The 15,506-nt window shown below is 43.6% G+C and overlaps 1 protein-coding gene across 5 annotated transcripts in view; it reads left to right on the top strand.

The window, feature by feature from the left end:
- Window positions 1-9,165, top strand: part of NMNAT1 (nicotinamide nucleotide adenylyltransferase 1) — a 28,231-nt gene extending 19,066 nt beyond the window's left edge. For all 5 annotated transcript variants that reach the window (XM_061160443.1, XM_061160442.1, XM_061160441.1 and 2 more), the window contains 4 exons: window positions 1,178-1,348; window positions 2,951-3,134; window positions 6,152-6,297; window positions 7,052-9,165. In XM_061160443.1, the coding sequence (XP_061016426.1) occupies window positions 1,234-1,348; window positions 2,951-3,134; window positions 6,152-6,297; window positions 7,052-7,452 (846 nt within the window). In that variant the 5' untranslated portion in view covers window positions 1,178-1,233 and the 3' untranslated portion in view covers window positions 7,453-9,165. The remainder of the gene's footprint in view (window positions 1-1,177; window positions 1,349-2,950; window positions 3,135-6,151; window positions 6,298-7,051) is intronic.
- The last annotated feature ends 6,341 nt before the right edge of the window (window positions 9,166-15,506 follow it).

Here is a 15,506-nt window from a genome sequence, read left to right as displayed (position 1 = left end):
GTAAAATAAGTTGCCTTGCATTACTTCAGTAGGGTTTTGGAAGGATCAAATGGAATAATTAATATCAAGAAGAGTTTGTCAATTATAAACTATTATTCAGTTGAAAGTGATAATATGACCTTGTTGACTAAGAGGAAAAGTACAGTTTTGAAGGATGGGTTGTTGGGGAGTTATATTTGGTGGATAATAATGCCATTGTGGGGCTTCCCCAATGACTCATCAGGTAAAGAATCCACCTACAGTGCAGGAGACACAGGTTCGATCCTTGGGTCGGGAAAATCCCCTGGAGGAGGAAATGGCAACCCACTCCAGTCTTCTTGCCTGGAGAATTCCATGGACAGAGGAGCCTGGTGGGCTACAGTCCAGAGGGTCCCAAAGAGTCAGACACGACTGAGCGACTAGACATAGTGGCACACAGCACAGTGTCACTGTGTCTGTTAACCATGGCCTCAGTAGTGCAGTCAGAGCACCACTGAGCTTTCCTTTTTGCTCGTAAGTCTGGGCCCACCTTGTGGGTCTACTGATCTGGTTCAGGCTCAGCTGATCTCACCTTGACCTGCTTGTGCTTCTGGGCAGATTGAGGCTTGACTGATCGAGGATGGCCTCGGCCAGGCAGCTGGTGATTGGCTGTCTGTCAGCGGGAGCACTGGCTCTCTCCTGTGGGTTCTGTCATCCTCCAGCAGGCTGGCCTGGGCTTGTCTTCATGGAGGGGCAGGAGTCCAAAAGAGAGTGGTCGTGCACAATGCCTCAGAGGCCTAGGATCAGAGTGGGCATGTTTTCCCATGTGCCACGTTATTTGGGCCAAAGCAAGTCACAGAGGGTGGGAAGATTCCATTCCTTTATGAAAAGAGCTATAAATTCACATTGGAAAGGAAGGGTGGGGAAATGAAGCCATTTTTGCAATTCACCCAGCTTAGTCACTGAAGCCAAACATTTTTTCCATCTGTTTGGTTTGTGGGGTTTTTGTTGGTGATGTTTTTTGTTTGTTTCTTACTTTTTGACTGCAGCATGTGGGATTTTGGCTCCCCAACCAGAGATTAAACCCGAGCACACTGCATTGGAAGTGCAGAGTCTTAACCACTGGACCATCAGGAAAGTCCCTCCATTTGCTTGAAATGAGTATGTTGAAGGACATCAAAAGACCTTGAACTGAACTTACTTTGTTTTTCCTTTGTAGGCAATAAGAGAAGTGTCAGAGTTTTCCATTTAGATCAATAACTTCAAATTCTCAGCATGGAGAACTCAGAGAAGACGGAAGTAGTTCTCCTTGCTTGTGGGTCCTTTAATCCTATCACCAACATGCACCTCAGGCTGTTTGAGCTGGCCAAGGACTACATGAATGGAACAGGTAGGAATAGTAACCAGCAGCAACGATGGGGTTCAGGATACACTGCCCTAAAATGTGGCACCTTGGCCTATTGGGCATTTTAAGCTGGAGGATTTTGATGAAACAGCAACAGCAGGAAGGTCACTCTGCCCTCCTCCCTCCACCCTTCTTCCCTGAAAGTGAAAGTTCATGGAATTTTCCAGGCCAGAATACTGGAGTGGGTAGCCTTTCCCTTCTCCAGGGGATCTTCCCAACCCAGGGATCGAACCCAGGTCTCCCGCATTGTGGGCGGGTTCTTTACCAGCTGAGCCACAAGGGAAGCCTATGAAGCAGATCATAAAACATTCACAAGACAGATGCCCTCCCTAAACTCAGAGAATTGGAGCATCCTTATCTATGAAGACAAAGGAGTGCCAAGCAGACAGGTGCTGTCGGATTCCCCCAAGCTCCTACACTTTCCTTGTGCTTTTGTTGTTGTTCAGTTGCTCAGTCTTGTCCGACTCTTTGTGTCCCCATGGACTGCAGCTTGCCAGGCTTCCCTGGCCTTCACCGTCTCCTGGAGCTTGCTCAGACTCATGTCCATTGGGTTGGTGATGCCATCCAACCATCTCGTTCTGTTTCGTCCCCTTCTCTTCTTGCCTTCAGTCTTTTCCAGCATCAGGGTCTTTTCCAGAGAGTCAGCTCTTTGCATCAGGTGGCCAAAATATTGGAGCTTCAGCTTCATCATCAGTCCTTCCAATGAATATTGAGGATTGATTTCTTTTAGGATTGACTGGTTTGATCTCCTGCACTCTTTGCACTATCATATTTCCCCATGACTGTTGACTCTTCATCAAACCTAGCATAAGAATACTTAGGTTTAACTGTGTCTTGGACTCTTCATTTCCTTATTAAGGTTCCCATGCCACATAAATCCTACATTAAGTTAATTTATATGCTTTTCTCCTGTCAATCTATTCTTTGTCAGTTTACACCCAGCCAGGGACCCTGAGAAGGTCAAAGAAAACTTTTTCTCCCCTGCATATACACAGATTCATTTTGTTTTGTTATGGAAATAATCATGCTATGTGTTGATAGATGGATGAGTGTGCCAACTCACTAATAATCAGGGAACTAAAATAATAGAGTGATATTTTTCCCATCACCTTGACAAGAATTTTTAAAACTTGATAATGTCAAATATTAGGTGTTGGGAAGGAATGGGCTCTTGGATATTCAATGGATTAAGGCATTTTACAAGGCAGTTTCGGGCACGACTGATCAACTAACATATACATAAGACAGTTTGGCAATAGCAATCAAAATTTATTAATAAAATGCTGATGAATGGGTGGTCTCTTTGATGGGTACGAAATTTCAGTTGGGGAAGTTGAAAGAGTTCTGGAGATGGATCGTAGTGATGGTTGTATAACATGTCACAATACTATACATTTAAAATGGTTTAAATGGTAAATTTTATGTGTATTTTACCACAATTAAAAATAAATAAACAAACTTGTATAATTGTTTAAAAAGAAAAAGGAGGAGGGGATCTGTGACTATGAAACCATATTGATGATACTATTTCCTGTACATAAAATCTAATTTGTTACACCTTACGTGAAGTCTGATTCTTTACCCCAGGAAAATATAAAGTTATCAAAGGCATAATTTCTCCAGTCGGCGATGCATATAAGAAGAAAGGACTCATCTCTGCCCATCACCGAGTTATCATGGCAGAACTTGCCACCAAGAACTCAAAATGGGTAGAAGTTGATACATGGGAAAGTCTTCAGAAAGAGTGGACAGAGACAGCCAAGGTGCTAAGGTATTCATGGTGGAGTCCTGCAGTTCCTGTAGGGGGTCATCACAAGGCTGCAAAGCACACGAACAGGCCTGGGTACCATTCAGCCTTTGTGTCTTTCATGTGTTTTGAGATGTTTGCATGCTTGTTAACTGTGTACATCCCTGTGAAAGAACAGGAAGTACACTTGGCCTGTCTGTGCCCCTGGTGAAAAAGGTAAAGCTGTAAGATGATGTCACTGTGGTCAGTCTTCTCAAGTGTAAAAGCCAAAGGCAGATAATTGGGCTTCCCTGGTGGCTCAGGGGTAAAGAATCTGCCTGCCAATGCAGGAGACACGGGTTCATTCCCTGGTCCGGGAAGTTCCCCTGTGCCACAGAGCAACTAAGCCCGAGCACCACAGCTACTAAGCCCATGTGCCACAGTTAGTGAAGCCCATGCACAGTAGAGCCCATGCTCAGCAACAAGAGAAGCCACTGCACACTGCAACTAGAGAGTAGCCTGCGCTTGAGAGTAGCCTCTGCTCGCCACAGCTAGAGGAAAGCCCGAACAGCAGTGAAGACCCAGCACAGCCATAGTAAATAAAATTATATATATATATATATATATATAGAAAGATGAAGACAGGTAATTTAAGGAAGAGAGGCCATGATTCTTGATCACAAAGAGACTTGGTTTGGATGCTACTTCCATGACAGCATATGAGGGGTTGTCACAGATCACTGTGCTCAGGACTCTGAAACTGTTCCAGTTTAAGGATTCAGAACCCAGAGTGAGTAACATCTTTATTACTTAATGTTCTCTTGAGTGGCATGTCCCCGGTGGCTCAGTGAGTAAGGAATCTGCCTGCAGTGCAGGAATCACAGGAGATGTGGGTTCGATCCCTGGATTGGGAAGAACCCATGGAGGAGGAAATGGCAACCCACTCCAGTATCCGTGTCTAGGAAATCTTATGGACTGAGGAGCCTGGAGGGCTACAGTCTATGGGGTTGCAAAGAGTTGGACATGACTGAGCTACTAAGCGAGCAAGTTCTCTTGAGTATAAAACACAAGGGCTTTCTGAAAACCTTTCTGTCTCATGTCTATTCTTAGAGTTTGAACCTTCTGGTTCTAGCCATATTAGTTATGGTTTGGATAGGAAATAGAACCACTCTGAGCATTTTAAGCAGACAGGGACTTTAGGTTTAGTTTGAAAGGGCTGGAGGAGTGGAAGCGGTGGTTTGTTTCAAGATCATGTCCCCTTAACTGCAGCTGAAGTTCAGGAAGCTGTTCCTGCTGCCACCAATGCTGCTATTAAACTTTCCCAGTCTCCTAGCGTGGGGGACAGGACAGTGGAATATAGGGTCTGGCCTCCATGCCGATCTGTCAAGGTCCAGAGCCTCCCAAATCTCTCTGCCTCTGAGGACTTCTGGGAAGTGATTTCAGGGTGGGATTAAAACCAGCCAGCAGACAATGTCCAGCCCAGTGACTTACCCAGAAGCTTAGCAGGGAGAAGAGGGTGACTTCTGTTCATTGACCAGAAGTTCTCCCATCAGAAAGCAGGCTCCTCCTCCTCACCCAGCCCTCTTTGGCTCCAGAGTAACCTTCCTGTTCATTCCAGGTTCAACTCAGCCATTCCCGAGGGAAGGGGGTTACGGGCACCAGGGCCCACAGTCGTCTCTCACGCATGTTGCTTCTGTTAGCTGGGTAACTGTACCACTATGAAGCCATGGGCATCCTGCTGCCAGCCAGAGTGAAGCTGCACACAGATCCTGCCTGTGGGCCCTTCCGCTTAGGCTTCAGACACTTGCCACCCCCTCAGACCTTATCCTTGGCATTGAGTTCTTCATTACTAGGTCAGGCCATACTCTTTTTTAAAAATATTTATTTTTATTTATTTATTTGACTGTGCCAGGTCTGAGTTAAGTCACACGGGATCTTCAATCTTCGTTGCAGCATGAGGGATCTTTAGTTGTGGCATGTGGGATCTAGTTCCCTGACCAGGGATCGAACCTGGGTCCCCTGCATTGGGAGTGTAGAGTCTTAGCCACTGGTCCACCAGGGAAGTCCTAGTCAGGCCATACTCCTCAGTGGTCAAGGGTGTGGGCTCTGGAACCAGACTGTTAGGATTCAAATTCTGGCTCTGCCATCTATAAGCTAAATGACCTTGTGCAAATTGGTCAGTGTCCTCCTCTCTCGATAGGTATAACAAACAATTCTGATAGAATGCTGGCAGTACTATAGTTGCTTTATAGTAACCAAAACATTTACTCAATCTGGTTGTTCTCGACTATCTCCTATGTCTAAGAGGCTCTGCCAGAAGCTGGCGGTACAAACTCTAAGCCTGTACTTCGTCTCCATTATGGGGATAATAATAATATGACATGAGATGTTGAGAAGATTTCATCAAATCATTCATGCAAGGGATTTGGTGTAGTGGTTAACACATAATAAATAATCAGTGTTAACTCTGGTCATTATGACACAGATGCATACAGCTTAGGATAGTAATAGCTACTATTTGCTGTGCTCCCAGGATTTTCCCTGCTTTCCATTCTTTTTATTTTTTAGTTTATTTTTGACTGTGCTGGGTCTTTGTGGCTGCACAAGGACTTTCTTTAGTTACGGTGCACAGGCTTCTCTTTGCAATGCCTTCTCTTGTTGCAGAGCACAGGCTGTAGACCATGCAGGCTTCAGCAGTTGTGGCACATGGGATTTAGTCCCTTAGTTCAGTTCCAGGGATTGAACCTGTGTCTCCAGCCCTGGCAGGTGGATTCTTAACCACTGGACCACCAGGGAAGTCCCTGATGCTTTCCATTCTTGACAGCCATAGCCCAGGGCTGCTGTGTCTCAGCCGGCATCCATCCTGACCTGACAGTCCTATGTACTTGAAGGTGTCCATTCTGAGTAATCGGGCATTGTGTGTACCTGTGGTTGCACCTTTTTAACAGCTCCCAGCCTTTAACATAGTGTCAGAGGCTCTCAGGCCTCTCCATGAGGATGATATTTCAGTTGAGCATTGTGAGAAAGAGAAATAAATATTCTGTTGCTTTGTTGTTTTATAGACACCATCAAGAGAAGCTGGAGGCCAGTATCTGTGATCTCCAGCAGAACTCACCTGTGCTGGAAAAGCCTGGACGGAAGAGAAAGTGGGCTGAACAAAAACAAGATTTTAGTGAAAAGAAATCCCTAGAGCAAACAAAAACGAAAGGTCTGTATGTTTTTCCAGGACTTACCAATGAGGGCTGTTAAGACTGTAGGGCTGGGCAAGCCCCCTTTGTATTTGCTTTCGTATTCAATATGTGTGGGTGCCAGGAAAATGCCCCTTGTTAGTTTTCTTTTTTCTTCCTTTTTTTGTTCTTTTGGCTACATCACACAATTTGTGGGATCTCAGTTCCCCACCCAGGGATTGAACTAGGGCTGCGGCAGTGAAAGCCCGAAATTGTAACCACCAGGCCACCAGGGAACTCTCCACCCCATGTTAGTTTTTTGATGGGAGGAAAGGAGAGTCAAAGGCACCCTGAGCTTATTTATCCTGCAGTAGGTAGACCTGAATATTTGAGGTTCAGGTCTGGATCTCTTTTTGGAAAAGCTGAATCTGATAAAAACTATGAATCCTCAGAAAAACAAATATACACATTTTTTTTTCCTGCACTGGATCTTTGTTGCTGCACAAAGGCTCTCTCTAGTGGCAGTGAACAGGAGCTACTGCATGGGCTTCTTATTGAGGTGGCTTCTCTTGTTGTGGAGCACCAGCTCTAGAGCTCAGGCTCAGTGGTTGTCGCTCATGGGCTTAGCTGCCCCACCGCATGTGGGATCTTCCTGGACCAGGGGTTGAACCCGTGTCCCCTGCATTGGCAGCTGAATTCCTAACCACTGGACCACCAGGGACAGTCCTACACATTCATTTTGATGCCAGGAGTTATTAGAAAAGCAACCCATGAGGCTCTATTTTCTCTTCCCAGGTGTGCCAAAGGTGAAGCTGCTGTGCGGAGCAGATTTTTTGGAGTCCTTTGGTGTGCCCAATCTATGGAAGAGTGAGGATATCACCAAAATCCTGGGAGACTATGGGCTCATATGTATTACTCGGGCTGGGAATGATGCTCAGAAGTTCATCTATGAATCCGATGTGCTATGGAAACACCAGAACAACATTCACCTGGTGAACGAATGGATCACCAATGACATTTCCTCCACGAAGATCCGGCGAGCCCTTAGAAGAGGCCAGAGCATTCGCTACTTGGTACCCGATCTTGTCCAAGAATATATTGAAAAGCATAATCTGTATAGCTCTGAGAGTGAGGAGAGGAATGTTGGAGTGGTCCTGGCTCCTTTGCAGAGAAACACTACAGAAGTTAAGGCATAAGAAATTCTACAGCATGGTATTTTAGACTTCTTTTTTGGGAATTTGAAACCATGTGGGTGTTAGTAACTAGGGGAAGAAATTGTTATCCTCTTTAATAAAGTTTAACAGTTTGGTAAAATCAGTAGTAAATTAAAGTTAGGTTTATCTTTTTACTAGAAGTTGCTAAGATGAATGTTTTCAACATGTTGTTTTTAGTTTGGCTATGCCATGCAGCATGCAGGATCTTAGTTCCTCAACCAGGGATCGAACCCATGCAGTAGGAGCACAGAGTCTTAACCAGTGGACTACTAGGGAAGTCCACAAATTCCTTTATCTTTAAAACAAGAGATTAGCAGCACTAAAACCAGAGGAACATTCTATCAAACTGAGTACAAAAACAATTCAAAAAGAGCATCCTGACTTTACCACATAAAGAGAAGTGAAGTGTGAAAAGTGACGTCTAGGAATTTCCTGGTGGTCTAGTGGTTAGGACTCTGCACTCTCACTGCCGAGGGCCCGGCCTTAATCCCTGGTCGGGAACTAACATTCAGCATGCTGTGCAGCAAAAAAAAAAAAAAAAAAGAAGAAAATTAATAAGGGTCCACTTAAGATCCTGACTTAAGTTATGAAAGGAATGAACATTTGATGCATGCCTATTTCTGGGCCCCCTTCACCCAGGGTGGCCAAACAGTTCTTAAAATAATGATATTGTAAAAGGCATCACTAATCAGCTATCTCCAGCTATGCAGAATACAGGCTGTGAATGATCTGGCAGATACTTTACACCAGTAGTTCGTTCTCTCTGACACATCTCAGAAGGCCAGCGAAGCTTTGCTAAGGCATGTTGCCTGCAGCATCACTTTTGGGGGTAGGAAGAGGGGTCCAGGCCCTGGAATGTTTAGAAAGGTACACAGGTGTTTCTGATGCCCATGACAGATAGGGAACCTCTGCTTTCCACATGTTATGCATGGATTCTCTTAGCACATAAGAGATCTCTGAGAATGAGGTCTGTTATTCAAGGAGTCTCATTCAAGAGAATGAGAGGTCTCATCCAAGGATTTTATGAACTGTGAATGCTCTTAGCCTTTACTCATAGCTTAATAATAAAACAATGAAGGGACATAAGAAATACCACACTGAGTCAGCCCAGCAGTTCCTTTAGCTCAGAGTTTTGAGCCCCTGATGAATGGTATGTGCAGGAAAGCTCCACAGTCTCAATCTAAAACTCTTGAGTTTTGGAAGACCCTTGCAGTTTCTGTTCCAGTCCCTGTGAACCTGCCATTTGTGAATTTAAGCAGAAAAAGAGCCTGTTTTTTATTATTTTTCTCATGTTCTTTTGTATGAACTTTAACCAAAGTAGAAGACGCAAATAATAATTGAAGTCATAACATTATGTTAAAAAGACAAACTTGTTATATGGTTTGCTACTAATTAAAATTCTGTGGCAGTTTTACCCATTAGTAAAGCACAAAGACCAGAAATAGCTTTTTTTATAATAGTTTTATGGTTCATGAAAATCATTCTGTGATAGAAACAGGACTAAAGTTAACTTTCTAAAGAAAGAATTATTTACCTTTACATACCTACACCTAGTGATTTACATTTCATACCTACACTACTCTGGATGAAGGATTTATACCTCTGCAGAAGAAAAAAGATACTTATGTCTGTGCAGTTGAATAGTCTTATCTGAAGCCACAGTTTTAAAAAGGAAATAAAGTTGGAAAATGTAAATTCTGTGGCTCTTGGCCTCCTCTTTTAATTTTTACTTATTTATTTATTTATGGCTGCGTCAGGTCTTGGTTGCAGCATGTGGGATCTTTCATGATGGCATGCAGACTTCTCTCTAGCTGAGGCCCCCAGGGCCAGTAGTTGCAGCTCACCTGCTTAGTTGCCCTGTGGCATGTGGGATCTTAGTTCCCCCACCAGGGATTGAGCCTGTGTCCTCTGCATTGGAAGGCAGATTCTTAACCACTGGACTACCATGGAAGTCCCCATTCCTGGCTGATTCTTACTGAAGTCAATGGACCTGTTTCTCAAAGAGAGAAGAGTACAAAGCTTGACACCCAGTGGTTTCAGTCCCTTAACCTGCTGAATGAATGAAAGGTCATGACCTCAGATCATAGAAATGAGAATCTTTCCCCTGCTTCTCAGCTTTTTGGAGTTTAAAAGTTGGAGCAGTACTGAAACATAGCAATAGAACTATTGCTAGAGGTCGATGAAGTTATCAAAATTTAACTTTGATTTCTTCTGGAAAACTACACAAGTTTGTCTGAAGTGTGTGTGAACTGCAGGAAGGTTCCAGAGCTAGAAACTTCTTTTCTACTATGAAGCTTTTCACCTAGAAGTGCCCATAGTCTGCTGAGTGTATTGACCTCAGGGCCCGCTGGGTAATGCTCATAGGGACCCTCCCAGGAGACCTGGTAACAGTGAAATGGTCCTATTGTTGTGGTATTTATGGATCAGCAACTTTGTACATAGAAGGAGTTGCTTGGCTTTTTGTCCCCATACCAGGATGCTGCTAATGCCACAGCATAATAGCATGTTTTGGGGTCTCCTTAAGGACACAGCTTCCTCTTTGGATAATGAAACTAGGACAACTTTGTATAATGAAACTAGGACAATGAATTTCACAAGGAAATAAATATTAGTAACTGTTGCAGCTTTCATTGAGGAAGAGGGGAAAATGCCATTGTTTATTCTCTATCATGTTTCATATTTGGCTCTTATAATGTGAATTTAGTTTAGGAATTGTGTAGAGCTGGTGTATTGTTTGATGCTGGTAGGGGTGGTGGTTTTTTTGTTTATATGCTGCTGCTGCTGCTAAGTTGCTTCATTCATGTCCAACTCTTTTCAATCCTCTGGACTGTAGCCTGCCAGGCTCCTCTGTCCATGGGGTTCTACAGGCAAGAATACTGGAGTGGGTTGCCATGACCTTCTCCAGGGGATCTTCCTGACCTGTGGGTGGGTTGAACCTGCGTCTCCTGCATTGCAGGTACATGCTTCCCTGAGTCACCAGGGAAGCCTAATAAATACTACAAGTTATTTATCATTTATCTGAAACTTGAGGAATCCTGTTTCTGGTTTATTTTTTGCCACTTCCAGCAACTTTAAATTGGAGGAACAACCTGAGAGGATGTATGGAGAAGCCCATTCATGGAGCCAGCCCGGTTGAAGTCAAGTGTAGGGGGTGGGATGTGGGGGCTCATAGGAGGGAAGCTTGGTGGGGTCCACATACAGTTTTTGACCTGTTACAGTCGCACCAGGACATGGTGGGGAATTCCTGTCTCTGTTGGACTCCTCCTCTGGGACAGTGCCCCCCACTCCGCTCAGGAAATCACCTTGGTTTCAGTGCTGAGATGCAGATCCATGTCTGCCACAAGTGCCTTATCAGTCAGTAATGCAGCAATGTTTCCCAAATCAAGTTAAAGTGCCAAAGTTTTTCCAGACCAGTGGGTAACATGACAACACGTTTAAAAGAGTTAGGGAAATTTTCAAACATAGAATTAGTGATAAAAGTATAATGGGGCTTCCCTGGTGGCTCAGTGATAAAGAATCCTCCTGCTAATGCAGAAAACACGGGTATGATCCCCAGTCTGGGAAGATCCCACATGCCTTGGAGCAACTAAGCCTATGCGCCACAACTACTGAGACCATGTGCACCAACTACTGAAGCCCGTGTACCTAGAGCCCATGCTCTGCAACAAGAGAAGCCACCGCAGTGAGAAGCCCGTCCTCCGCAACTAGAGAGTGGACTCCACTCTTTGCAACTAGAGCAAAACCCGTGCAGCAACGAAGACCCAGCACAGCCAAAAATGAATATAATAAATCCCCTGTGTATCTACGTCTTATCCCCGGAATGGGACCAAGCTCCCTGATGGCATTGCCTCCTTGTATTAGGAGGGGAGGTATAGATGAGGTGAAGTTTATTTTATGTCTTTAAGCACCATTCTTTCCTGGACCAGTATCAGATTCCATCAAATGTCAGAAAAATGCCTCCACTACAAATGCCCCTCATCATTCCCGCTCATCACTGTCTAGGAGAAACCACTGCTCATCCACAAGTCTAGGACTGCATCTTGGCTCTTAATTTTATGGTTCACTTTGCCAGTATCAAATGGAAGGAAAGAAAGCACAAATTTGGTCAAGTAACATTTGTCTTTCCTTTCCAGAGATAACTTTGGTCCTAGTCAGGAAGAAAGATCTTGGAATTGTAGAGGAGAAGATTTCTCCTTCTTCCATGGGCAAGTCCAATCTATGTCCAATCTACTTCAACAGCCATTCAACCCTACCCATAATAGATGGTCCTTGCCCAAACTGGCCAAGAGCCATACCAATCAGCACAATTGCTGACACTGTTATAGTTATTCCTGTGAATTTCATTTTCAGGCCAACATTTAGAACAATAAGATTTTAAGGATAGGAAGGAAATATGATTTCTCCATGTCCTGTTCCCTTAGTTATCTGGAATTTAAATAGGTTTCATGCTCCAGAAATCTGGTCAGAGTTCATAGTTCTGTGCCCTTGAAGTGGTAAAGTTTATCTAATCCCAGGACTTGATATCATCCTGTCATATTCCACCAAAGGAATCAATGTTTTGTACTTATGAGAATCAATAGCCTCATTTTGAGTAAGGCAGTGTCACTATGGGCCTTAGGAAGTATCACAACAAACAAAGCTAGTGGAGGTGATGGAATTCAAGTTGCAAATCCTAAAAGATGATGCTGCTAAAGTGATGCACTCCATGTGCCAGCAAATTTGGAAAATTCAGCAGTGGCCACAGGACTGGAAAAGGTCAGTTTTCATTCCAATCCCAAAGAAAGGCAATGCCAAACAGTGTTCAAACTATTGCACAATTGCACTCATCTCACACACTAGCAGCGTGATGCTCAAAATCCTGTAAGCCAGGCTTCAACAGTACATGAACCGAGAACTTCCACATGTTCAAGCTGGATTTAGAGAAGGCAGAGGAACCAGAGATCAAATTGCCAAGATCCGTTGGATCATAGAAAAAGCAGAAGAGTTCCAGAAAAACATCTACTTCTGCTTTATTGACTACATCAAAGCCTTTGACTGTGTGGATCACAACAGACTGGAAAATTCTGAAAGAGATGGGAATACCAGACCACCTCACCTGCCTCCTGAGAAATTTGTATGCAGGTCAAGAAGCAACAGTAAGAACTGGACATGGAACAACAGACTGGTTCCAAACTGGGAAAGGAGTACATCAAGGCTGTATATTGTCACCCTGCTTATTTAACTTATATGCAGAGTACATCATGCGAAATGCCCGGCTGGATGAAGCACAAGCTGGAATCAAGATTGCCAGGAGAAATCTCAATAATCTCAGATATGCAGACGGCACCACCCTTATGGCAGAAAGCAAAGAAGAACTAGAGAGCCTCTTGATGAAAGAGGAGAGTCAAAAAAGTTGGCTTAAAACTCAACATTCAGAAGACTAAGATCATGGCATCTGGTCCCATCACTTCATGGGAAATAGATGGGGAAACAATGGAAACAGTGACAGACTTTATTTTCTTGGACTCCAAAATCACTGTGGATGGTGACTGCAGCCATGAAATTAAAAGACACTTGCTCCTTGGAAGAAAAGCTATGACCAACCTAGGCAGCATATTAAAGAGCAGAGACGTTACTTTGCCAACAAAATTCCATCTAGTCAAAGCTATGGTTTTTCCAGTAGTCACGTATAAACGTGAGAGTTGGACTATAAAGAAATCTGAGTGCCAAAGAATTGATGCTTTTGAACTGTGGTGTTGGAGAAGACTCTTAAGAGTCCCTTGGACAGCAAGGAAATCAAACCAGTCAATCCTAAAGGAAATCAGTCCTGAATATTCATTGGAAGGACTGATGCTGAAGCTGAAGCTCCAATACTTTGGCCACCTGATGCGAAGAACTGGCTCATTGGAAAAGACCCTGATGCTGGGAAAGATTGAAGGCGGGAGGAGAAGGGGATGACAGAGGATGAGATGGTTGGATAGCATCATTGACTAAATCGACATAAGTTTGAGTAAGCTCCAGGAGTTGGTGATGGACAGGGAAGCCTTGCGTGCTGCAGTCCATGGGGTCACAAAGAGTCGGACATGATTGAGTGGCTGAACTGAATGTCACTATGTGAAAGCGTTAGTCACTTAGTCATGTCTGACTCTTTGTGACCCCATGGACTACAGCCTGCCAGGCTCCTCTGTCCATGGAGTTCTCCAGGCAAGAATACTGGAGTGGGTAGCCATTCCCTTCTCCAGGGGATCTTCCTGACCCAAGGATCAAACCTGGGTCTCCTGCATTGCAGGCAGATTCTTTACTGTCTGAGCCACCAGGGAAGCACAATGCCACTATGGTTTCCTCAATAAAAATAGCATCTTTCCTCTGGAAAGTTCATAGCCATTCATTCACAAACATTTAATAATCACTTGCCAGGCATACTAGGCGCTGGGGATACATAGAGGTGAATACGATGAACACAGTCTCTACTCTTGACATTTTAATGAAAAAGGTAGTCAGTAAACAAAGCAAAAAAAAAGATAATTATGGACTATGATAATTACAAATGATATAAGCAGAGTTGTGATGCAGAGTAATTGTATACCAGAAGGTTGCTCTGAAAAGGTGACTCAGATTTTTGAAGAGATTCAAATATTTACACACTGAAGCATTTGAATCTTGGGAGTAATGAAATCTGAATTATATTTCTCAAAAGCTTTCTTGGCTGCAGAATGGAAAATAGTTTGGTTGGATAAGAGTAGAAGCAACAAGCCCAGAGAGGAGGCAAGATATGATGGTGGCTTGGGTTAGGTTGGAAGAACCAACAGGATTTGCTGGTGGATTGGATATGGGTGAGTAGAAAAAGGAAAAATTCAGTGTTTACCGGGCTTTGGTTTTAACAGATGACTAGTGGTACAATTTATAGAGATGAGGAAAGCTGAGGAATAATTTTATTTTATGCTTTCTGCTTTGGCTATATTACATTTGAGTGCCTTTAGGACCTCCAAGTGGAGATGTCAAGAGGCACCTTAAGTGGTGAGAGGTGACACATGAGCTTGGTAGTCGGGCTATCTGAGATTGAAACCAGACTCTTCCACCAAATGTATGACCTTGGGTAAGTCACTTAACCTTTCTTTGTCTCAGGTTTTGTCTTTTTCAAATGGAGATAAATAAAGTAACTATTGGAGGGGTAGGATTTTGTGATAAATGACAATACACATAGTAATCACTCAATAGATGTTGGCTATTAATGTACTTGAGTCTGGCGCTCATGTGAGAGATCTGAAATGGACAGATAAGCTGTACACCTAAAACTAACACAACATTGTAAATCAACTCTACAGCAATAAAAATTAAAAAAAGAAAAAGAAATGCCCCATGTCCACAGAACAAAGTCACAGATTCTGTTATCCTCCTCCAGTCTTGTTCCTTCTCCAAACTCCGTTTTCTCAGGTGGTTGGACTGCATGAGGGCTGGGGGAGGGTCCCTGAGCGAGCCAGCACTCAGCATGTGAGGGAGGCCACAGAAACTCTGCCCAACTGCATCTTACCTCACAGGGCTGGTTTTCAGAGATTCTTCAAGGAAGCAGATAAAACTCTTGCCACAGCTGAGAAATTGACAAAAAGCTTCCATGCCGTGTACATGGTTCTCTTTCTCTTTCTCTTTTTTACCTTTAAAAAGAAAAACCCAGAAAAATACATCAGATTTGTATAAATGAGAGTATGCCAACAGGGTGGCCAGTTTTGCTTTAGGTTTTATGAAGGACAATTTATGACCCTATACACACACACACACACACAAAACACAGACATCTTCTGAACCAGCAACGGGACTTTGTTTATACTGCAAATAAATATTATTTTTTCTTTAAAGAAAAAAAAAGAAATGAACAGGTAAGTCATGGAGCCAGCCTATAGAGATGGTATTCGGGGCTAATGTTATAGGTTAGTGCATATCCCCAACACCCTCCTCTTTTGCTTTTCTTTACTGTCAAGACTGAAGACTAGATACTAGATTTCCCAGGTTCCCTTGCAATTAGAAGTAGCCTATGATATGGTTTTGGTCAATGAGTGTAA

Source organism: Dama dama, chromosome 14 (assembly GCF_033118175.1).
Source record: "Dama dama isolate Ldn47 chromosome 14, ASM3311817v1, whole genome shotgun sequence".
NCBI classification, from domain to species: domain Eukaryota; kingdom Metazoa; phylum Chordata; class Mammalia; order Artiodactyla; family Cervidae; genus Dama; species Dama dama.
Note: the sequence above shows the minus strand (reverse complement) of the source record. Positions and strands in the feature narration are given on the sequence as shown.